Genomic DNA, 24,182 nt, shown 5'->3' on the forward strand with positions numbered 1-24,182 from the left:
GGGCGCCAAAATCTGGGTTTGCACCCCCCTACGTGAAACGTAGATCCGGCCCTGCATACGACGGGCCCCCACGGAAAATACACGTGTGGTATGAGGACTCCTGTCAAAATCTATGTTCCACCATTTCTGATGAGCGATTGAATTCCAGGCGACTTGGCGGCGAGGCCATTGGATAATGCCTGGCCGGCGCGCGGTGCGGCACGGCGCGGCGCTGCTCTCAAAGGAAGCCGACAGGGCGGCTCAATTAACTCAGAATGCGGCGAGGCGGCACGCCATTGGCCGCGGATCCCGCGAAGGAGATTGGTTCCCGCGCTCGGCTGCGGGGGAGGGGAGGTGGGCGTGGCCTCGGCCGAAGATCGCGCCGCGCCTCGCCTCCGCCGGCCAGTCTTGTCCCGATCAGCCCCAGATCGCCGCACCGTGCGCGCGGACCCCGAGAATCCTCCGGAATTCGAGATATTTGCGGAATCCGTCTTTTTTTCATCGTTTTCGGGAAAAAGCGCATTGTTCGAGTGCTCTCGCGCCGAAGGCATTTCCGAAATGTGATCGCGCTCCATCTGGCGGCGAGGCGCGTTCGACACGTGATTTCGCCTCTTATCGGCTCTAGGATTCCCTAGTTTTTCAAACTTTTCGCGGCACCCAAGTGATCCTTATTTTCTTCTCTGTACATACTTTCCTCTCCCCCCCTTTTCGTCGTGATAACAATCCAGCACTAACTTCGGCACTGTATTTTTGGCGTCAAGTGCACTGATTATCTGTGACCAAAATTATCGGACGCTGAATTTTGTTATTCGCGGCAGTGTATTTTGCAGTTTTGTGAATAATTTTCCACGATCCTTCAGAGCCGTTCGGGAATTCTCTGACGTTGATCAGCCTGAAAGTTTTGTGCGTCCGAAAAGTTCCAAACTCTTCCAGAGAGGATACTGATTCGCTTCTCACGAGTGTTTACCTTCATATTGAGCTCCCTCGGCATCAGCTCACCGAATTATTGTGTTTTCTTTTTATCAGCTGATAAATAATTAACGCCTGGAATGTTCGTTCGCCGTTCACCAAGAACACCGTGTTGTCACAAGCAGAGCAAGTGGATTTGAAAAGTTTGTGTACTTCGGAATCCGTAACGCTCACGTTCGGGAAAATATGTTAGATTTTTTGAGCTCTGTCAGCTGATTGTTATCGTTCCGTCTAATTTTCGGCTTATTTGACCTTTTCATAGAATTTTGTATTTCGGATTTGAGTTCAAAACGCGTTTAATAACTGAAAGCAGTTTTTCTGGGTGATTTACAATAACAACATTGACTGTGTGGTTTTCTCTACCTCGTCACGTGTGATTTTCTATTTACCTGAAGTTATTCAATTTTGAACTTTTAAAGCACTTTTTCTCTTGAAGTGATACTCCCTCCGATTCCCGACTGATTTCTTTTTTCGGTACAAAAGTCTTTTCAGCGATGTGAGTGCGCGAGTGATATTCAAGTTATTACCTCGATTGGCCTTTTCTCCGGGGAAAGGCACAGCGCCCAGTGGCGTTTTCGTTTTTAATGTGTTTGTGTGTGTGTCAAAATTGATCGGTATCAAAGAATGAGCTGCCCGGAAGTGGTGTACCAGACGTACTACCCGTACTTATATCAAAGACCGAGTACATCCAGTGCTTCCGCGGCGCGCACGGCACCCTTCCCACCTTTCCACCAGTATGAGCGGGTGAGTTCTTTTAAGCACATCATTCACTTTTTTTTCAATTTTAAAATTGCATCATGCTATTATCATCTAGCCTCAGAATATTGTTCGTGTAAGGAGCCGTCCATGAATTACACAAGGCTCCTATAGGGGATAGGAGGGGGGGGGGTCCTCTGACAGCAAATAAAAACAATTTAAAAAGCGAGTAACAACACTAAAATTTCACGAAAAATGCGTGAAATTTCAGTCTTTTTACCAGCTTTTTAAATTATTTTTTATTGTATATCTTCTTACGGGCTGGGTAAAATCAATCATATCTCACGTCTCTAACAGCCTTACGAGGGAGAGGGGGGAGGGCTGAGCTTTAGGTGAGCTTTCCAGCCTATTTTTAAAGAAAATGCAAAAATCCATCTCAGGTTGACAATAAAATGCAAGATTTTAACTATTTATTTATAACTTTATAACTATTCCAAAGTCCAAAAAAAAAAAAAAAAAAAAAAATCTTCAATTTTGCTCCACTTATTTTTGCTTATTACACTAACTGTATATTATTGACATTTCCCGTTAACATACTTCAAAAATTCAGTTTCACTAATATAAATCTTGGCCTGAAAATGTCATCGTTTTTATGAAAGGAAACGTTTGGAAATTTCACCGATTTTTCTTCTGATCTCACGCAAAAATCAGACTTTTACCTAGACTAAAATTGCGCACAGCTACATTCGTGTAAAAAATTGAATTGTTTGTGTCAATTGTGCAACCTTGGAATAGAGTTACTCCCTTCGCCCGGGAATTGACGATGTTTTGGCGCCAAAGGGATGTCGTGGATATCAAGCAGTAAGAATTCATTTTGCGGATGACTTGGGCCCAGTTTAAGAATGCAATTTGCTACATGGGTTCATAAAATAGCTGATAGAGGTGCTAACAAGAGTTGACTTCTACCAAAAGTTAGAAAGGGAAATTAATATGCTCCCGAGTAAAGTAAGAAATATTGCTAACTTGGGAAAGTAAATCTGTCCCAATCAAGCTCCCTTGTTTTCTTCTGTAACACTATATCAAATTCGGTTGAATGATTTCTCCGTCTTCCATCCAATAGGCAACTTTGTTGCGCAGTATTGGAGACCTATACTTTTTTGTATTTTGCAAAGAATTATTAAAGTAGGAAACTGTCAACAGCATCCTTGATATAGCTCTATTCAGCTTATCAATTGGAGTCCATCAGTAAGGAACCAACCCTTATTTTTGAAGAAATTGAGTCGAGAATTTTTTTGAGTTTTACTAGTTGTTTACTTCCTCCTGCTCAAATCTGAATGTAGAAAACATGAAATTAGCTTGTGAAAAGAGGGATTAAAGTTTATTTTCCACATTGAGCCTTATGGATACATAAAACTTCAAACCTCTTTTTCTCAGTTTCAACTTTATGCGGGTTTCCTTTCTGATGAACTTAGTCCGATTGCACATTTTTTTTTTTTTTTTTTTTTCATATATATTTACTTTCGACTAAAAATCCCTCCCAAAAAAGGCTTTTGGGGGAGGGGAGGGGGGCTCATTGTAGACAGGCCCAAACCAAGTTCGCCCAAAGAGTGGGATTTTTGAGCGCGATAGAGGGAAAAAGGGTGGAGGGGGGCAGAAGGAAAAAAATAAAGGAAAAAAATTTATCATTATCATTTTAATAAATTTTACTATACGCAAAACTTTTCCTTGTTCCTTTGAGAAATCAACATTGGCCGTCTTTTCCATACATGCATGCTTTAAAAAGGCGTGTGACCTCTGGGGAGATTTTCTGTTATCGCGAGAGTGCATGTTGCGTTGATATCAATTTTGAAAGTTAGCATGTAGGTGAACTAGTGACATCCATACGATTGGCTAGTATAATATTGCAACATCATTGGTATTACTCAATAAAAATACCCACAAAAATTCTAAAGAGTTTTTTCAGTTACTTACCTTTTATTGACCCACACTGAAAAAAATGAGTTAGCGTCAGATGACTAAAAATGGTTTCTATACACTAACTCAAATTGTGTGATTTGGACACACATGATTTTTGGTTTCTGTACACTAACCACTATTAGTGCTGGAAACTAATTCCGCTACTCTAATTCGCATTCGGTAGGGTTGGGTCAACCTAACCTCAAAACTGAGAGAGGAGAAAACGGCTTAGCGAATGATAACTGGACAATACTTTCAGGAAAAGAAGATTTCTTAAAAGATGAGAGGTAAAAATCAACTGACCGGTTCCAAATGAACGACAGAGGAAAGGAATATCCCATAGGTATGTGCAAGTAGACAGAATTATCCTTTAGAGAGACACACACTCACACATGAAACGGTAGCGAATGTTCACACTGAATAAACATATCTCGTCCGAACACTTGAGATATTCTTTTGAAATTACGGGAGAACACGAACTATAGAAGTAAGCAGTAAGTTCACAGATTTTCGTAAAATATAAACTGAACGCGGAACGCTTTAATCGCAATTTAATACAGAAGATTGACGACTCCAACGAATATCATGCTTGTTTACGTTTTGAATCGAACAGACGATTTCTAACCTTAACAGGTTTATTTATGTTGCTTTCGAACGTTTTCAAGAAAGAGAGGACACTATAAATCATACCGGGAGTATTTACATTGTCAAACGAGCCCGAAATTTCACATTTTAATTGATTTTCACGAGCTGACGCGATTGAGGCTGTTGTACCGACGCCACTTTTTCGAAACTAAATAAATGTAACGGACAATGTGGCAGTTAGTGTTGAGGGCGAATTAGTTTGACCCGAAGGTGAATTTGTCTTACCACAGCGCTAATTTTACAGCTAGTGCTGTTTTCCAATTCTGGTTCGCGCTCTAGTAAAGTCAAGTCAGCGTATGAAGCGAATTGATTGGTGCTTCAGTACAATAAATTAGTTCTGAAGCCTAATTTTGATTCTACTTGGCGAGAACTTACCAAATTAGTTCTCAACGCTAACTACTTTTTTTTCAGTGCATGAAGTTGGATTTTACACCGAAAAATCGCCCGACCAAACGGGCTTTTAAAAAATAGATACGATCAAAGATTTTGAAACTTCTCGATTTAAGCCAACAGTACAATGAAAGTACGCAAAGTTGGTGGTCTTGTTATGACGTATCCGTGCCAATCTCGGTTTTACTCACTACAATAATTGTTTCCCACGACTTTCGATATTCGACTCCAATTGCTCAGACTGGAACCAGCTGTCCAGGCAAGAGTCATAAAATTGAAAGGAGCGCATGCTTTACCGAGAGACTGATAAGTTCGTGAAACCGAGACATCCGGTCCGGCCGCAGAGTTATGAGCTCAACTTCTTTATCTGCAGACTCTCCCTGTCTCCCAAGTTCATATTTCGATTTTCTGAGAATTCGGCGAGATACTCAGGATGCTTCAATATCCGGAACGATTTTGGTACAGCGGGAGCTCTGGCCGACGGCGAATACGATTCATCGCAAAAGATTGTATGAGCTGTAAAACAGGCCTGTGATTATTCATTTTGTTTTCAAATTAGATTGTATTAATACCGTTTATGCTGCTTATTCAAAAGTAAGAATTATTTCATCAGACTCCGACTCAGAGACTTCTGATCTCTTCTTACAGATAACTGACACCGAACGTCTGAGCAGCTGCTATTTCAAAGATACGACAGTCCGATGATTCATCCATCTGCACATCCGTCAAAAAAATCGTATTATTGATTGTGAGAAGGTATCACTCCGTTACGAATTTCATGCAGAAAATTCACTGAAATTTGCACGAAAATCACCACAACAGTCTTTGTGTAAAAAATTAAAATGCCCAATTAAATTTGACAGTAGCTGATGTGGCGTGGCTCCTTTCTGCTCAATGCGGTCCAATTATCCTCAATTAACGAATCGAATATTTCCTAGTTGCAGAAATTTAACATTGAAAAAAGTATGACCTAACATTTACTATGAGTCTATTTGATTTTTTGCACAATGATACTATTTAGTGAACTTAATTAAAATTATAGTAGAATTCACCAGAACTCTGATGATTCTTACCATAATATGATAAATGCTACCAAAGAGTCTGGTGTTTATTACCATAATCGCATCACTGTGTCAGAGCATGGTAAAATGTACCAGGTTTTTTTTCAGTGAACCTTCGCAAAAACTGATCGGGATAAACCTTTTCCCAAATATGCCGAAAATTGAGGCAAAGTTTTGTTAATTTAATCGGTGGAAGGTTAAACAAACATGACGGGTGACGAAGGGGTGAAACGAAAAATGTTGGCGTTTAAAAAAAAAAAAAATTATCCCTTTCGTTCGCAGTAACTGCATCCGCTCATGGATGAATCGCGTTTTAAAAAAGTTCCCGATATCAAATGTCGAATTAAATGCAAGCAGAGGTGATCGACATTGAGCGCAGTGTTGGGGTTCGAATAATGTTGTTCTTTTAAAATTGCTACGAGATGCCATCTTTTCAGGAAAAAAACATGTATTCGTGTCGAAAATTCGCCTCTCGCGTGATGTGATTTCCGTTTCCAGCATTAATCATGCCTCGCGCTAGCGTTGCTAGCAAGCAAAACGCGGCTTATTAGCATTGCTTTGTAGCAGTGTTGCTGGAATACGAGAAAAATTATTCATTTTTTTCGGATAGGTGTAGCGGAATCAAGAATGAAGGCTGGTCAACAATTTTCAATATGATTTCTTTAAAGCTAGTTTTACAGCCAATATTCAGGGACATTACAGATGTTACGCACTCGAGAAGGAAATGAGGGATCAAAGTTTACAATATGGTGCGCAGTGGAATGCGGACTGGGCCTGTTCAAGCTCTGACAGTTCAAGTTTGAAAATTGCCCAGTTTATTGGAGGCACTGAATATATTTTTGGCCTCCTTTCGTTGATAAATCCAATGAAAATGAGGAAATCAACAATAATGATGTAACAATTAATTTTGATTACATCAATGACAATAATGAGAGCATTGGTCCTAAATCGTAATGTTCCTGGTTCGTTTAAGGGAGAATAGTAAATAAAGCGAGCTCTGAGGTTCTTAATGCTTAAATGTTAACTTTTGGATAGAGATGGAGAGTGGAACCCCTAACTCACCTTTTTACGCACGTACAATGAAATGTCTCAACATAATTTATATGAGTTATTGAAAGTCAGATTCCTCGTTATTCTAGAGTATTTTTATCGTCACAGGTGGCCAGCATTTACTCCAGAGTTCAAAAGTATCGAAAAATATTTTATTTAAAGAGATTTGTTAGTTTCTGTAGGAGCTGTACTGCCACGTTACTTTTGCTTGCTTCGTGTTCATTCTTTGCTGAAACATGAAATTTCGCAAAATATGATAAGATCTATGAAGCAGCGCTTAAGCTTGGACGAAAATTTTCAGACGATAGTTTTTAGTTGAGATGAGGTCGAAATTGATAGACTTGAGTTTTTCGAGAAAATTATCCGTAGATCTAAGGTAGGCGCTGTTGTATTTTATAACTGTTCAAGAAAGAAGTTCGATATTTTTTTCGGATGACTTGACGATTTCTATACGAAAGAAGATATCGGATCTTCAGTTGACTATTTTTTTCTTTTTCTTTTCATTCTTTGAAAACTTGAATAGCACTCACGCATTTTTGACTTAAAAACTTAGAATCAACGTAAATTTTAGGTTCAAAAAGACACATCGCGTTTTTCACATCTTAAATAGATACCTATTAATTCGTATTTTGATTTTAGGGTTATGAGATTGCTCCTCGCAGATTTAGCCTTGCCACGAGAAACAATTCTGTAGAATTCAACGTGACGGAACGGTTTTCCTCGAAGATGATTAAATAACCTCAGAGTTTCTGCTCAATCCGCCAACTCACGATGGAAGGCTCGATAGAGCTACGTTTAAAGAGTATTTTACGGGCAGCTTCGGCTACTCCACTCCGCTTAATTATTTCCAGAGCAAAGATAAAGCCGAAACAAATTATACAGCCACAAAAAATTACCACGAAATGCATAAATTGCGAGTCGTTTTAATAATCACGCCCCTTATTTACATTTCGTCCGCCCCCCTCTCTAACCTCTCGACCCCCCTCCCCCCTCGCTTCCACTCCTATTCTTAATTAATCGTAAACAAGACGCCTTCTTTGTTTCCTTGCTTTGCTGGTTACGGCTTCCCAGTCCTAGGAGTTCGGATTTTTATTTTACGCTGGGAGTTTACAATATACATTGTCTCAACATGGAGAACGTAGTGGTACGCGCATGGAGATTATTGTGAGATTTTCAAAGGCGCTCGTCCTCACATTAAGGAACTTTTAAAAATTGGCAAAGAAAAGAGACAGTTTGCCCTGCACTGATGAGAAAAAGTCCATAGAATGGAATGGACAGAAGCACCTTGAAAAGACGCTGAAAAAAAGAGGAAAAGTTACATTACATTGCCATGTTTTGAATTTTGGAGTCAATAGATGATTATTTCTCTTATAAACCCTTAGTCGAAATACCTTCAACCTCTCTGGTGTCATGGATAAAAATAGTCCTCAACTTAATCTACCTGAACTCTTGCATTTGGATGAACTGGCGCGATACAATTATTTCAACTCCTCTGTCGCTTAAATTGCATATACATCGAAATGAAGGAGAACTGAATCCAACGCTTCTTGGACTAACCGCTCGTCCACGAAGAGTTTTGCTTATCTGTTCGAGTTTTCCCGTTAGATCGAGAAGGGAGATGAAGAAAAGAAGAGTAAAAAGGAACGAAAGTAGAATGAATGGTCGAGGGGTTGATGAATGCACCGAAAAATAAAGTGCCAATTAAGGAAATTGGAAAAAGATACTGTGTGTTTTAAGTTATCTGGTCAGCTAAGCTATTCTTACTTTTTCTCATTCTTTTCTCGTGGTCATTCTTAATTCATTCCTTCTTGATTCTAACGACCGAGCTTCAGCAAAAGAACTGTTCTTTAAAATAATTGTTTTATTTTGTCTGCTGTACCTACAATTTAAGTCACAGAAGTCACAGTGATGTATGAAAAATTGTATCATTATTTTGCTCCATGTGCACAAGTTCAGCTGGTTTTTCAAAATTTTAAATTATCAATCAACACCAATAAGTATAAATTGCGCCAATATTCACCTAAGTATAATATTTAATTCTTTGCTTTCACCTATCGCCCAGCATCAAAATAGAACACTTAGTTGCCACCTCTTAATCCTCTATGGGTATTGCAATACGAAGTAGATATCTTCTTCTTCCTTTCTTCTTTTCCTTATCTTTGGGCTGCTAATGAACCGTAAAGAAATGCATAGCCAGAAAAACTTAAATATCAGCGTATTAATTTCGTTCTTGGCTGAATCGCCGCACAGTTCGACAACAGTCGGCAAATCTTGCCGCATCTACCGTATCGTTTTACGTTGTCGCCCGAAGATATTCGATCGAAAGCGATCCGCCGCAGTTGCGCTGAAAATTCACGAAAAAAATTGACACCTCCTGCGGTCAAAACCACCTATCCACCAGCATTATTCCCCGAACTTGCATTGTTTCTTTCGGACATCTTCGTTGCCGTCCAGACTGCGCGGGACCTTTACGCTACGACGGGAACCGCAAAGCAATGCGCTGCCACCTGGGCGAGTTTTTTTATTTTATTTTTTCCTTATCTAATCTCGGCGGTTTAGTGGAATTCATTGTGATTTAAAGAACCGTTCTGATTCCTGCGAAGTCAGATCCGTATCTCCACTCAGTGATGCCATATGATGTTCATATTCGTCCATTTTCTGATGCATGTTTTTTTCTAAGGGAAAGTGCTTTGCTCCATTGTTAAAGTCTAAAAAAATGTCCAACCAAGGGATTTTTCCCTTGGTTGTACTCAATATATTTCTTTCGGGCCACACATTCATGGTACTGAAATTCTATTTTTTAGTTATAGTGCACGCGACGTTTGTTTCTTTTTTCTTTCTCTATTTTTTTAAATCTGCATTCATGACTGACGATTTTCAGAATTTTTCGTCAACATGGCAGCATATACTCCCAGCAGTTATTCCGCGCTAAAGGTGTTGAGCGATACATTTGAAATTATCACTAATAAACTGAAGCGGCCCAGTCAGACTTTTTTCTGAAGGAAACTTGAACTGAAATATTCATACTCATGAAATCAAAGGCAAGTCCGAAGAGATCTGAGCCCTCCTCCTTCAAGAACTGAAAATTTGACCCAAAGAAAGATAACGCCTTCGTGACGTGGGTTCCTATCCTTAAATACGTATAAGAACAAAATGTTACGTTTTCTTTGACCCACCTCAGAGCGTTATTTTTTGAACGGTCTCCAAAGCTATTTCAGCCTTAGCCTTAGCCCACGTCCCTATATAGGGTCGGTTCCCTAACCTGCTCTGCGGTCAAACACTTCTGGCATGTCAAATCTTGCACATTTTCTAAAAGCAACATTTTAAAGGGGATTTTAGGGCTATTTATGATAAATCGCATGATTCGAACAAGAAGCTCGACTTATGTGGGACATTTTGGAACTAATATTCTTAACTCTTGGTTGAAAGTCAACAGGTACTTCTCTTCACAGCAGGTTAATCACATGATGCCTCGTTTCGCACGGGACGTTTCATGGGATTGTTCCAAAGTTCGAATCGCAGGAATGAAACTTCTGGGCTTCTTTCCCGTGAAACAAACAACACAGTTGATCTAGAGTCCAGCTCTCTGAATACCTCTGACAGAAAAATACGCTGATTCAATCGGATTTTTGCTTGAATCAAACGAATCCGCTTAAATTAGAAGCTTGATTCTTGTTTACGCTAGATTCTGATTGATCAAGAGTACTTTTTCTTGTCGATGTTTTCAAGAGTCTGGACTCTAGATCCAATGTGTTTTTTTTTCCAGTGAAGGCCTGACAAGAGGAGTTAGATCCGTTTCCAAGTCCCAAGTCCGAAAACGCGGAGGTGGCATTCAATGATCGATGTGATAGATTCGACCGCGGTCGGCCGCCGCGCCGCGCCGGTGCAACACTTGTTACACTTGCAGGTAGATTGTAGGTTAAGGAATTCGGCGATAAGCTTATCGGTGCTTGCTGTTTGTTTACTAACATGGTTTTTCACGACAGAACGTGAATAGAGGTGACTGACCTCGCTACAGTGCCGTGGATTGATATCAGGTTGTTTTCCAATAGCACATCATAGCATCTGATAACAAGTAGTTTAGGGCAACCCACACTGAATATTCTCTGACTATTTCTTGCGGTATAGCTTGATGTTATGATTTCTTGTGATGCATCACGTCATACGAAAATGGGAATCCTTTTCGATTCCATTCAAATGCTGATTGTAAGAGTCCAGGAAATACGATACACTGGAAAAAAAAAAATTGCTCGGATCTAGAGTCCAGACTCTTTATAACATTGACAAGAAAATATACTCTTGATTCAATCCAATGTTTTCTTGAATCGAAGAGCCGAGCCTCTTGATTTTGGCGGATTTTCTTTTGATCCAGGCAAAAAGTCTGATTGAATCAAGAGTGTATTTTTTCTTGTCAATGTTTTTCAAGAGTCTGGACTCTAGATCTAAGCGACTTTTTTTCCCAGTCTAAAATAGATTTTCGTTGGCTGGAAGTGAAGGAATAGAATTTGATGGTTCCGATTTCTTGTATCATAGCTTGCGAAATTTGGCTGTCGTTAATTCACTTGAATGGCCGAAGCGAGCTCACCCACGGAGACAGCTCAGAAGCTTCAAAGAACCGCACAGATACGCACGAACTGAATGCAAGGGTGCTTCTCGAGTGGGCTCAGCGCATTTTTTCTTTACCAGAGCCGGGCGCGGAAAAATTCGCTGATGTCCAGTTGAGTTCCCTCCCTCAGCGCTGACTCACCACGAGCCGGCTTTGAATTCTCGCCGCTTGTTTTAAAGTGACAATCGAGATGACAGCCGCAAACTGAATTGCGTCGCATAGAACTTGGGTGCTCCAGCTTTTCCACACTACGCTCAGTATCATCATCGAATGACCTCGCGGAAACTGCGTCCATTCACGATATTTGCCAGGAATTCGCACAGGCGGATCCGGGGAGGTAGGGTGAGGTTTAGAAGTAAAGCCTGTAAGATGTGAAGAATCTCTCTTCTGCCCCCTCCGTTTGAAAACTCTGGTAGCGCCTATCGGAATTCGATTTTTTCAACCAAAAACTTGGGTTGAAAAAGCCCTCAAAAAGTTCAAAATGATGGATTCTCTTTATGCTCTGAGTGCATGTACAAATTACCGCGATTGCGCGGAGGAATACGCGAGTTTCACCTTGCCTTTACAAAATACGCGCGATTCTAGCCCCGTCTTCGCGGAATGTACGAAATTTTTACAGTATTGCGCACACGTTTTCGGGATTTTTCAATTTCTGGACGCGATGGTTGAGTGCTTTTCGCACCCCTATGAACCTGATCATCTTCACGCCTCAATTTGTCATATTAAGTTTCCAGAGGTGCCATGATAATTATTCTGAGAATGCGATGGATAGATTGAGTTATTTTCCTTTCTTTGTAATAAAATATTTTGCCCTAGGTAAAAATCGAAACAATGTAAAATAAAGTAACGGCATTTTTACTTTGGACGACGCGACAACGGCCGTGTTTAGCAGTGGCGAGGCGCGAGTGATCGATTATCGATATCTCTCCATTTGAAGCTGTGGTAAAGAATCGATTATTAAGGTCTTCGTTGCGAACACCTATTTATCGATCCTTTTCCACAGGTTTAAGTGGCTGATCAATCGATATATCGCAAAGCACACTACGCCACTGGTATGTAGCGCCATTGAAGCGTGGGAGTGAGTGGCAAAAGGAAAAAGTATGACACGGAGGGGGTTCATGAATTAAACAAAATCGTTGTTAAATTGACTCGTTCTCGTTTTGTCGATAGCAACCTGCAACTGACCGTAAAGAGTAGGCAAGAGGGGGGGGGGAGAGAGGCTCAGGCTGTATTCCCATTCTCAGCTCGATGCAGTCATTTGTCACACATGGACACTGAATTCAATGACGGAAAGCTCTGTCCTCCGCGCACGCCTACTATTAGATATTGACACGACACTGTTCGTCCCCTATAGCGCCCTCAAACATCCCTTCGCCTACCCCTCCTTGACGTGTTTGTCCGGCCACGCCCACGCCTAGTGGTTACTATAGCTTCGTAGCTTGTGCACTTGCAGAAGGGTGCGCGATACCACACGCGAGGGAAAACCTTCAGTCATACAAGGACCAAACTTTGATTTGTATGGAACACTAGAGGCTTCGGTCCTGGTAACTGAAATTTTTAGTCATACGCTGGTGAAAAAAAAAGTAGCTTGGATCAAGAGTCCAGACTCTTAAAAATACATTGACAAGAAAAAATACTCTTGATTCAATCGGATTTTTCCTTGAATCGGAGCCAAGCATCTTGCTTTAAGCGGATTTCCATTTGAATCAAGAGTATTTTTTCTGGTCAATGTTTTTAAGAGTCTGGGCTCTAGAGATGTAAAAAAAAGTAGCTTGGATCTAAACATTGACGTACGCTGATAAGTAAAATGGAGATTATAGAGTACCTGTATACAGGAGAGTATTGCCATCTCAATCCTTTTACCACAGAAAAAAGGTGCCGCTCTCTGATTGGTCGGCTATCATGGAGCCCCAAAGTTGGCCCAACGCAAACAAACAAGATGGCGACAAAATTCTACAAAGTTCTAGACGTGATTTTGGATGTGATAGTTTTATTATATCCAACTTCTGAATTGAGTTCTGATCGAACTTCTATGGATATTTTTTCCGAAAATTAAGCTTTGAGTGTGATTATCATTCATTTCTCAGCCGATAATATACGTGTTCCTCTGGGTCGGGTTTGTTTACATTGAGCCAACTTTGAGCTATGATAGCCTAAACCTGAAGAACCAATCAGAAAGCGGCACTATGATGGCAATACTCTCCCGTATAGGTCCTCTGATAGGGATGACCTAACTAGAGTCCCTTTATACTGAGAGTCAAGACAATTTGAATCCATTTCTGATTGGTTCCCGTATTTTAGGCCTTCACAGTGTCACAAACGGGAATAAAGATTACATTTTCACCAGTTGCAAAGATTGTAATCTGGAATGGACCAGGGAATTACGGGTTCGGCAAGGAACAAACGGAATGAGAGGAGGAACGGAGAAAGGCATTTGAGAATGGGCCGATCAAAGATTACGAAAAACGTTCAATTTCTGTAATCTTTATTCCCGTTTGTGACATCCATGAGCCGAATTGTCTTGACTCTCAGTATAAAGGGACTCTAGACCTAACAAGAAGAAATTTCGATAGTATTTCCTGAGCGGCAACAAGGCTTAATCACCGTTTTCCCGGCGGCGGGCGCGGGTGCGGGATGGGGGTGCTCCGCGATGGAGATCCAAAGCGGCCGCTGCTCTACCATTCGACCAATATTCGAGCCTCGCGCTTCGCCCATCGACCGAACGGCGAGCATGGAGCATCCATATTTATGAGCCTAACTCCCATCCGGGCGTAATAAACAATTTGCTAGTCCGGTGCCGCATCGCGTCGCGCTCTGCCCCCCTCCCCCTCCCCATTCCCCCTCCCTCACTCGGCATTCTGCCACAATTCATACCCAAACGTCGCGCAGTGGTCTCCAATTGGGCGAAAGCAGATCGAACCAATTTAAATTGCTGACAATTTAAAAGTTCTCTGCAACGAGTACCTATCTTCATTAACGGGGAAAACGAAGTCAAGAAGTTTCAAAAATTATAATTAGAGTCAAAAATAATTTTTCTCTAAATAAACTTGTAATGGTACTCATCAGAATTAAAAAAACATTATTTTTGACTCTGATTATTAATTTTTGGAACTTCTTGCCTTTGTTTTTCCCGCGAAATGGTGTGAACCTAGCACAGCCTCTCTACCTTTTTACCACGGAAAAATTAAATTGCTGATTTATCAATTCAATTGCTGAAAAAGTGACTGCAATGTTTCAACGTAGCTTTTACAACAAAAAAATGCTAATTTAACCACGGGGGTGGTTGAAGTAGCATTTTTTTTGTCGTGAAATCTACATTGAAACATTGCAGTCACTTTTTTTTTAAGCAATTAAATTGTTAAATAAGCAATTTAATTTTTTCCGTGTACAGTTTGGGCCACTTCTTGGTTTTTTTTTTCTTTCTTATCATCGTTAACGTTTTCAAGCGAATTTTGATCATAATACTGCAACAAATCATAATTCTGATAGAAATCGTCAAGAAGAACGAAGAGTATGCAAAAAATCAGAGAACAATTGCTCAATAGCCACCGTAAATTTTTGAGGGGTCATTATTGAAATCTCTCTTGTTTCTGCGCACGACTGGTGGCGACCTTTTGTGCGTTGGTTGATCACAATTGTAGGCCAATTTAAATATAATCAATTCTTTCTCTCCCCATCAGCGCGGCTGGTAATAGAGACGAGACTGCATGTAAATATTGCCCGTTTTTTTGACTAGCGCTGAAATATGGCGAGGAATATTAATGGGATTCCCATAAACTCGTAAGCCAGAGCTCCATCTGACCACAATCTTTTTGCATACCACTCTTTCTGCAGCATGCAGTATTTATCCAATTTCTCTACATTGGCGTTGATGGTCAAGATTTTTCCAATTTTATTTTTTAAAATAATAATTTTACGTATCTGAAATTATGATATTTATGAAGTAATTATTGAGCGTGGGTAGGCGTATCGTAAAAGGTTGGCGGTGGGGAGTGGAGGAGGGAATCAGAAGGTTTCAATTGCCTGATGATCTGTTGGAGGGTATTAGGAGGGGCCTTAAGACACCCTTCATCTGATCTGAGAAACGACGCAATAACCTGACTAATCGGCAAGCAAATGCGCATAAACATGTAGTCATACCTTCAAGATGTTTCGCTGTGCTAGGTAAAGTAGACCCAACATGACCTCTCTCTGCTTGTAGGGATAGAAAAAAAAATGTTTTCCCCAAATGTATTTTGCACCAAGCACAAGTGTGCCAAATGTTCATCGTTTTGAGCAATCATTCATAACGTGTGAGCTTGTTTCTTTCAATGGAAAGCCTCCTCCCCATATATTAGTGGGTAAATAAATACCAATCGGTTTATAAACTGTCCAGCGCATGTGGCAACCTCTGTTTTCGGCATGCGTTTGCTATCGATTGCATTCTCCGTCTCCCGTGACCAAGGGTGCCAATGAGAGAGAATCATCCATGCCTAAGCACGGAAATCTTCAGGCCGGGAAATATTATCCTTTTCAAGCTTAGCCGGGCAACCCTGCCGCCAGCAGCTAAGTTACAATGGAATGCGAGCATGCAGGCCGGGTAATTAGTTTGTGCAGCTCAAAACTAATTAGAGTTTGATTTTTTCAACTTCATACTCGGTAGACGTGCAATACTCAGCAGCATCAAATCTGTCTTCGGGGTACCTTCCTTAGTGCTGAGTAATATATGTATACTTTCAGTGAGAGTATGTCGAAGAGAAAGAGGTTTTGCCTGATTAATCTTTGACAGTCCGTAGATGAGCCCGGTCTATTGAGATCTTCTCAAATAGGCGGGGTTGTGTCGCGTAGCAGTCAGAGGGTGTAGGGTGTACTCCCTAGCATAAATAATTTAAGTTGTGACAGTAAATCACATTTTTATTTTCATATGCTGCGGTGACCTGGCGAAGATAACGTATAAAAAAGGAACACACATCAGGCCTTGCGGAGAAGAGTCTCTTTGCTATTCACAGAATTTCATTGAATAACTAAATCAGGGATTTCACCCCTCTTTTTGCTGAGATTCCTGAGAGGAAAATCAAAACATAAGCGGACCGTGTAGCTTTGAGAAATGATAAAAGTGATATTTTTATATTTGAAGTGCAATCGTCTTTAGGGCACCCCTGAATTTGACGATTGTGAACGAATCGGAACAAAACGTGGAGAGGGAGCTGCAATGATTTTGAATGGTTGAAATTCTTCATCGAATCCTCCCCCACTCCCCCTCTCCCAGCTCCTGTCACGGCTGATGTTTACAGGGCTGCCATGGTAGTAGTTCTGTCGAATGTAAAACAGTTACCCATGCCCATTCCAAAACTAACACCTTCTCCAGCGGTGAAAGCTTGCGCGGAGAAACTAAGAGAGCTGAGATACTACTATCAAACCATAAAAAAAAAAAAAAAAAAAAAAAAAAAAAAAAAAAAAAAAGTTGGAAGCTATTGACCAGAGTGAAAAAACCCTCCTTAAGTAGTTCATACAAATCAGATGTGTATATTACCATATTGTTTTTTTAAAGTAAGTGAACTTTTGAAATCCCGCAGCGTCACATAGATATTCAAATGGGAAATGTGGTTCCACGTTCGTTAACATACCTATGACATGAACCATCTAATGACCAGCTATTACTGTTTAAAGAAAAAAAAAGGAAAAAACAAACATTCTCATGCAAGTTCGTGTCTCAGCCAATGTTTGCACAGGTTATCTGCTCTTAATCTGACAGTGCAATGTAAGCAGGATTTGTATTACGAGCCCACATTACCACCACCAGAATATGAATTGCATTTTCATCTCAATGCCCTGTGCACGTAATACATGGGATAGATCTATTCGATACATCAAACAGGTGACATTGTATCGATATCGATTGATTCAATATGTAAACATAGCCTCAAATATCAATTTAGAAATCTAAGGTGACAGGCCTTTTGTGATCGAATTTTTATTCTTTCGAGTATCAAATGGCAACGAAAAGTGAAATTGTTAGGAATTTTGTCATTTTCAGCTTTTTCAAATTGAATCCTAAAATTTTTGTTCGAGGTTATGCTCTATTGTTTTGAACCAAACGATACATCGAACCACTATCGATTACGATCTATTACTTTGAAATATTTAAGCGCACGTATCTAAATTCACCATTACGCTCTAGAAGTCGAAACACTGGATGCCGTCGAAGCAGAATCCAAGTTGTTCGATGTTTTACTTCTGGTTTCAGCGAGTCACTCCTCCCCTCTTTCAGTTACCCTACCTGCGAGATGGAGAAACACGAGGGAACGTCAAGCAAATTATTTTCCAGTATTTTCTGCGCTCTTTCAAAGTGGTTCTCCTTTGAAGTGATACTCTTCTCCGCGGTTTTGTTAACTTCAACTCAAAAACAAACTTGCTCGAAACTTCAATGAATCCTTTATCCGTGCTTGCTTCTAAGTCTCCTTTGTGCAGAGTTTAAAATATTGAAATAATCTCTCGCTCTTTATGTGTTCAGAGCTTCGCGATTTAGGTGATCTTATGCCTTGCCTTGCAATTACTTGTAATGTTACTCCTCATACGACTTCGTCTACTCAGTAGATTTTAAATAATAATTATAATTTAAAATCTGCTAAGTAGACAAACCACCTTAAGGTGGTAGAATAGTGCTGGGTCCACAGTACTGCGTGAGGGTAAATCAAGGCCACACAAATTCCAAAAAAATTCATTTGATTAAAAAATTTGAACTATAATGAGTGTCAGTACGAGACTGAGGGGGGGGGGGGTGCTCAGCTTACTAATCCCCAAAAATTTTCATTTGATTAAAAAATTTGAGCTATAATATGAGTGTCAGTGCGAGACGGGAGGGGGGGGTGCTCAGATTAGACAGATGCAATGGAACATGCACTGAGCTAAGGTCTCGCCTAGAGACCTATATCCATTTAGGTCTTTTTACATTTTTTAGGCCTCACCAGTAGATCACTTTCATCAGTGAGCCTTAGCATCTCGCAAAATCCCCGCGAAATACTGTGGACCCAGCACTGCCAACACCTTTGTTACAGTTTGGGTCACGTTTTCGGTGTTTTTCCCCGTAGATTTCAAACTTGCCAGGCTCAGATTGATCTTGATCTCCAAGCCATTAATTACTGGTGCCGTGGCTTCACACAAACCATATTTTCATACCTAGTTTCCGCTCGCTTCACGGAAAGAAGTGTTCAGTGCTCTGCTGTGCTAAGGACGAACGCCTTACTAACATTCGAGAGTTGCCAAATTTCCTTCGGTAAAATGTTTATTTTTGTGGAAAATTGTGAATATTTTTCATTAAAATCTTCAGAAGTTTTAGATCAAATTACAAACAAAATTATCTCATAAATTGGTGCACAAATATTCAAAAATTTTCCTGAAAATTAGTGATTTGCCAAGGGAAATTCGGCAACGCTTGAAGGCTCATACGGCGTTTTTCCTTGGCACGGCAGTGATCATGGCACACTTGTTGAACGAAGCCTCATCCGTTCTCGTTCCGACGCTGGAGAAGCCGCCATGAGTCCGCTTCGGACAGAACGGTGAGAACTAATTTCCCAGGGTACGGTCCTACGATTACGCGCCTAAAATGGCGTTTAATTATGCTCTTTCCATGGCCGCATCCCCCCCCCCCCCCAACATTACATCCTCCCGTGTGCGGAGCCCTCAAATTAAGGGCCATCGCTAAGTCGCGGCAGTCGCGTTGCGTGAGGGCGGCCAGTTTTGATGTAATTATCCTCCGCTACTAAATTTCCCCCACCGCTCTCGGATTTTCATCCTGCTTTTATTTTTCTGTTTTTAATAACCGGTTTCCGCTCTTCTCCGCCCGAAAATGTTAGGGCATGGAGGAGGAGGGGGCTCATGTGAAGAGAGAATAAATTAGTGGTTTAATGAGAGCAGCGGGGATCGGAGAACATTAAGTCGGAACTTGTCATGCTAATGGCGAGCAATTGAATAGGACTAAGCATGAGGATCTATCCACATGCTGGTACGAGCCTCCGTGGAGGTACTTTCTTGTACCATTGACGGCTCAAAGTGAAATGTAGCATATTCGTCTCTTCCGCAAATCGCTGTCGAACTAAAAATCGCGGGTTGTGATTGTCAGAACTTTTCTGAATCCACAGCAATTTTCTCGTGTATTTTTCGTATTTTTTCTGCAACGAGGAAAAAAAATCTGAAGGTACTCCTGGGCTCTAGAATTTAACAAAAAACGGTGATTCTCACAAACGGGAATCAGGTGTGACCCGAGATGACGTTGATTGCCTCTTGGTTAATTACGATCCTAACGAACCTCTCTAACTTTTTTTTTAAAAAAAGAGAGGAAGACGGAAAAAAAGACTTACGAGCAAATCGCTTTTATTCTTCAATTTGTCCTAGTGGCGGAGTAAAGAATAAGTCAGCCATTCGATCCAAGTAATTTTGCATCTGAGGCAAGCTGCGCACTTCTCGGTCACCAGAGGACAAGATGTAATCCCGAATTGCTTTGTGTGGTGGCATTTTAACTACGACCTGCACAATGACCTTAATCTTTTATGTTACTTAAAAAAAGCATGAAAGTCCGGCGTCAAGCTGGATAAAAGGATGTCAATATTTTATACGCGGTGGAGAGAAAAAAAAATTCGTTTCAACCGGTTGGAAAATTCGTATGAACAACCTGAAAAAAGGAGGGAAATGTATTTTAGATCGGAGAAATTTTAAAGACGTCAAGTTAGAATCAGTGATAGCTTAGGTCAAAAATCCAGCTTTTTTTTCTTATTAACAGAAGCTGTTGCTTTTTAATGTCTTCGAAATGAACCTCCTGAATAATCAATCTCACAGGATTTCAATCGAATCTAAACCACGACGCATCACCGATCCGAGGCGCGCGACGGTCTAAAAAAAAGCGTTTGTCTTAATCTTTGTCGTCTGCCAGCGGTGTAGTATTTATCACAAGACGCTCAACTTCCTGTGGAAGTGCAATGAAATCCGGTGACTCTGTTCGTTGATTGGCAACATTGTGTAGTGCATTTTTAGCAATTTTCTTTCGGCGGTTGGCAATCGATCAACGTGCCGCATCAACGGCAATTCAGCGGAAAGGTTACTAAGTCCCGCTTAGCGGGCACGCACTTGGGATTTCAAGAGTCTCTATTCAGAAATCGATATAAAATACTGCTGTGGACGCCCGTGTGTCACAAATTTTTAATATTACTTTTTTATGGTTTTAAATAAACTAATTTTTCCTAAGATACATTTTTTGTTCATGGCCGTTATGGTGAAGTTAGTGCACGCCGTTTTTGTTTTGTCCACTCATCCAATCTATTGCGGAACGATGCGGCTTTTGGGAGCACTACTTGAGATTATGTTGGAAGAAAAATCCAACTTTTAATAATCTGCCTAAATTAATTGAAAGAATTCTTCGGCCTCTTACGATGCATAGTTTTACCTTTTTGGCTTCACTTCTCATTTGAGAAAGTCCTCCCACATGTGGAATTTTCATGAACTGCGGGTAAAGTGTATCAATATTGCTCCAGAAAAAGACTAGTGTAAGGGATTAGAATTATAAGAGAGTATAAATATATAGGAAAATTTTCAAAGTTTTGATCACTTAACCCTTCTTATAATTTTTCGACCATTGCGACTAGTGTGTAAATAGTTTCGAATTTTCAAAAATTGCCTTTTTTTAATAAAGATCTTTGTAACCTCCTTAGATCAAATTGTTGTCATTTGGGGTCTCTCTATGAGAAAATATGCTTCTAAGAAACTTCTGCATATACTTATGATTGTGAAAATTTTAACGTATGTTTTGGCGCGTATACGTAGTATACCGCCTTTGCGATCGTTTCGAACCCTGCTCGATACAATAACCGAGTCCCTTAGTTCCTTACCGAAAAGTGACTACCGCGAACTTCTGAGATTTTCCAAAGCGTGTAAAAAGTTTATTTATCCGTCAATAATTATGATTTAAAGTTGTTTCTCATTCTGGGGCTCTCTAGTTTATGTGCAGTGAATACCAAGAGTCTACGTTACTTGGTTTTCTTAAAAAAAGCCTAAGAGTACGACGCGCTGATTTAAAATATGCATATATAAGCAGAATCAAGCGAACTGATTCGAGGATGGCTGAGCAGGTCGGCACTCTCGGAATGAGAATTTAACTCCTCCGTTTTGTTCAAAACGTTGCTTTGACAGATCTCCACACCTCTGTTATACTTTTCAAAAGTTGGTACCCGTGCTCTGATAGTGCTGTTCATCTGACAACAATGTCAGTGTCAGCTGATAATAATATTTTTATCGCTCGCCGTCATGGCTTTTCATTCGTGAACCACCGCTAGCGCTATCTGCTGGAGAATTTAGAATGCTAAGTTCCTCCCCACCCGTTTTAATATGCCAGTGATCATATTGTGAGGCGTCCTATCCAAAGTCAACTGAATACATATATTGTAGATTGTTGTTAAAATACCAATTAAAAAAAAAAAAAAAAAAAAAAAAAAAATATGAGGTTAATAAAAAGTTTTCAGTCAGTCTTTGACATCCTGAATAATTGTCTTGGTATTTATTTACTAATTTTACAGAATTATATTTTATTTCTTATTAAAACTAAGAAATACAGTGCAATCTGTGTAAGTGCAATCTGTGATGAGCCTCGAGACTCATTAGACCATTAGCTAAACGTGGCTCATACAGGAATCCACTTACCCCTCTCTTCCCCACGCTCCTGATCACTGCGTCGGCGTCTCGACGAACAATAGCTAATGACGGTCGCCAAGCTAGGCCGGGATCCTCAGCCCCTCGCCCAATTACTTACGCTTCATTAACCATTTCACCGTCACGCTAGGATTCGCCCAATTTTCAAAAAAAATTGTTTCGCGAGTTTTTAGCAATTTTTTCCTTACTCTCCGTTGAAACACGAATTAAAAGAGGTCTCATTCATAAAAATCGGCCAAATAGAAGAGAAGTTACAGTATTCGAAATCCGAAGAAATCAACAAAACTTCTCCAAACAAAAAATAAAATGAAGGGGGAAAAAAAGAAATGTATAAATTACAATTTAATATGATTGACCTCAGAATGTGACAAGCAATTCAATTATAAAAAGGAGAAAAAATTGAGTGAAATTACAAAAAATTAGCCTCTTGCAAGGGGCTTCCTTGTATGAGTTTTGACCTGAAGACAAGTAAATCCCGTTACATTATTAAAACGAAATTGACTCCATAGTTTAATGCCTTAGTTTCTTGAATACGATTATTTTAAGCTCTCGAAAATTTATACCAGCAATTTTACCCATGGGGTGATTTCCTGAGAGCTGATAATATCACGAATTTCTCATAGAGCCCTTCAAAAATGGCTTGCTTTTTGGGCAGCCGATTCGGCCATCAAACCGGGGTTTAAATGGAAGCTGATAATAACACAAAGCTCTGAGAAAAATTTTGAGATGAGTATAGGAACGGTTTGTAAATTACGAGGAGAGGCGGGCATTCTGTTCAGCATATCGATACATAAGTATTTTCACACGTAGAATTTAATTTTCACGTCAGGGAGTCGACATATTTTTATTTTTTCGATTTTATACGGAAAATGTATGGTTTTTCGGGATTGAAATTACTTACAATTGTTTCATGAAAAATGAATGCACCCAAAATGACTATAGCATTTTGACTTTCACATACGTGCACTCACTAAATCGATTGGTAAATTCAAAGAGTGGGTACATCGACCTGGTATATCAAGTTTCTGCAATTTTTCACGGCAAATCGGTAGATTTTCGGGATGTGGATTGCTTACTTTCAATTCATGAATGAATAAAGCATGGACATGGTTAAGCTTCTTTGCATGAAAAGACGTTTAAAATAAAAAAATCAAGACATATTTAATACAATTGCATTTATATCGAGTAAATCTCTTTTCAATAATATAACGGGATTTATAATACCGGTGATTTGGGTATTTTAGCCCCAAAATACCTTTAAATCGACTTTATCTTCTAGGAGTTCGACAGAATTTTTCCTTTCTTCGCTTAAATTTTTCCGTAGCACTTTTCTTCAAGAATCTGATAAGATTTTGCTTGAGGCAGATCAAAAAACTTAAATTTGTTCGAATAGCTTTCTAGATTCACAATACACGGTCTCGTCAAGGTGCGTCGTTGACCTTGCACTGTTGGATCGTGAATTCTCTTGTTGTGCTGCTTGCCTTTTTTGAAATCTCTGTAAATGAAAACTAAAGGGGTTGATATGTGCGAGTTAATGACGCGCCTTATCAACACATTGTGTTGGAGTTCACTGCTTGTTTTTTTGTATGTATTAATTCTTTATCTTCTCTTTTCAGGTAAGTGCCTTTCTACTTGCATTGAAAGCTGCCATCCGTAAGTGAATGTTTACCATTTCTGTAATTTTTCGCGCTTGCCTTCTCAGGCTGTCAATGCGCTGTTCGGAAACTTACAATTGATTTTAAAACATTTGACAAAGTAATTTTGGAAATCTCAAATTCCTCTTTCTACTTTTTCTACGCCAATTTTAAAATTAAAACTTGGTATCCTAATACACACACACACAAAATTGTGGCAATACAATTTTGATTTTGATATTCTTCAACAAGCGTGCATATTTTAAAAAATCTAACCGTATTTTTAGCCGCCCAAGAGATTCCGTTTGTCTACTGCGCCACCGCGGCAAATCTGCCACAGAAACAAACAAATGCGCGAGGCTTCGATATTACGGCATGTTAACCATAAAAAAACAAGGTGTTTCACGGCTAGTCGAGTCAGGATCCTCGACTTGTCACCCGGCCCCGGGGGCCGAGGGGGGGGGGGGGGTCTGAGATTTTGAAATCGAGATAGCTTTGTTCGATCCGGCTTCCCGAGAT

General features: G+C 40.1%; 1 protein-coding gene across 2 annotated transcripts in view; it reads left to right on the plus strand.

Moving 5' to 3' along the window:
* Nucleotides 1-348: 348 nt before the first annotated feature.
* Nucleotides 349-24,182, plus strand: part of vg (transcription factor vestigial) — a 102,767-nt gene continuing 78,933 nt past the window's right edge. For both annotated transcript variants that reach the window (XM_019044470.2, XM_072298351.1), the window contains exon 1: nucleotides 349-1,692. In XM_019044470.2, the coding sequence (XP_018900015.1) occupies nucleotides 1,573-1,692 (120 nt within the window). In that variant the 5' untranslated portion in view covers nucleotides 349-1,572. The remainder of the gene's footprint in view (nucleotides 1,693-24,182) is intronic.

The sequence above is a fragment of the Bemisia tabaci genome, chromosome 3, assembly GCF_918797505.1.
Source record: "Bemisia tabaci chromosome 3, PGI_BMITA_v3".
NCBI classification, from domain to species: domain Eukaryota; kingdom Metazoa; phylum Arthropoda; class Insecta; order Hemiptera; family Aleyrodidae; genus Bemisia; species Bemisia tabaci.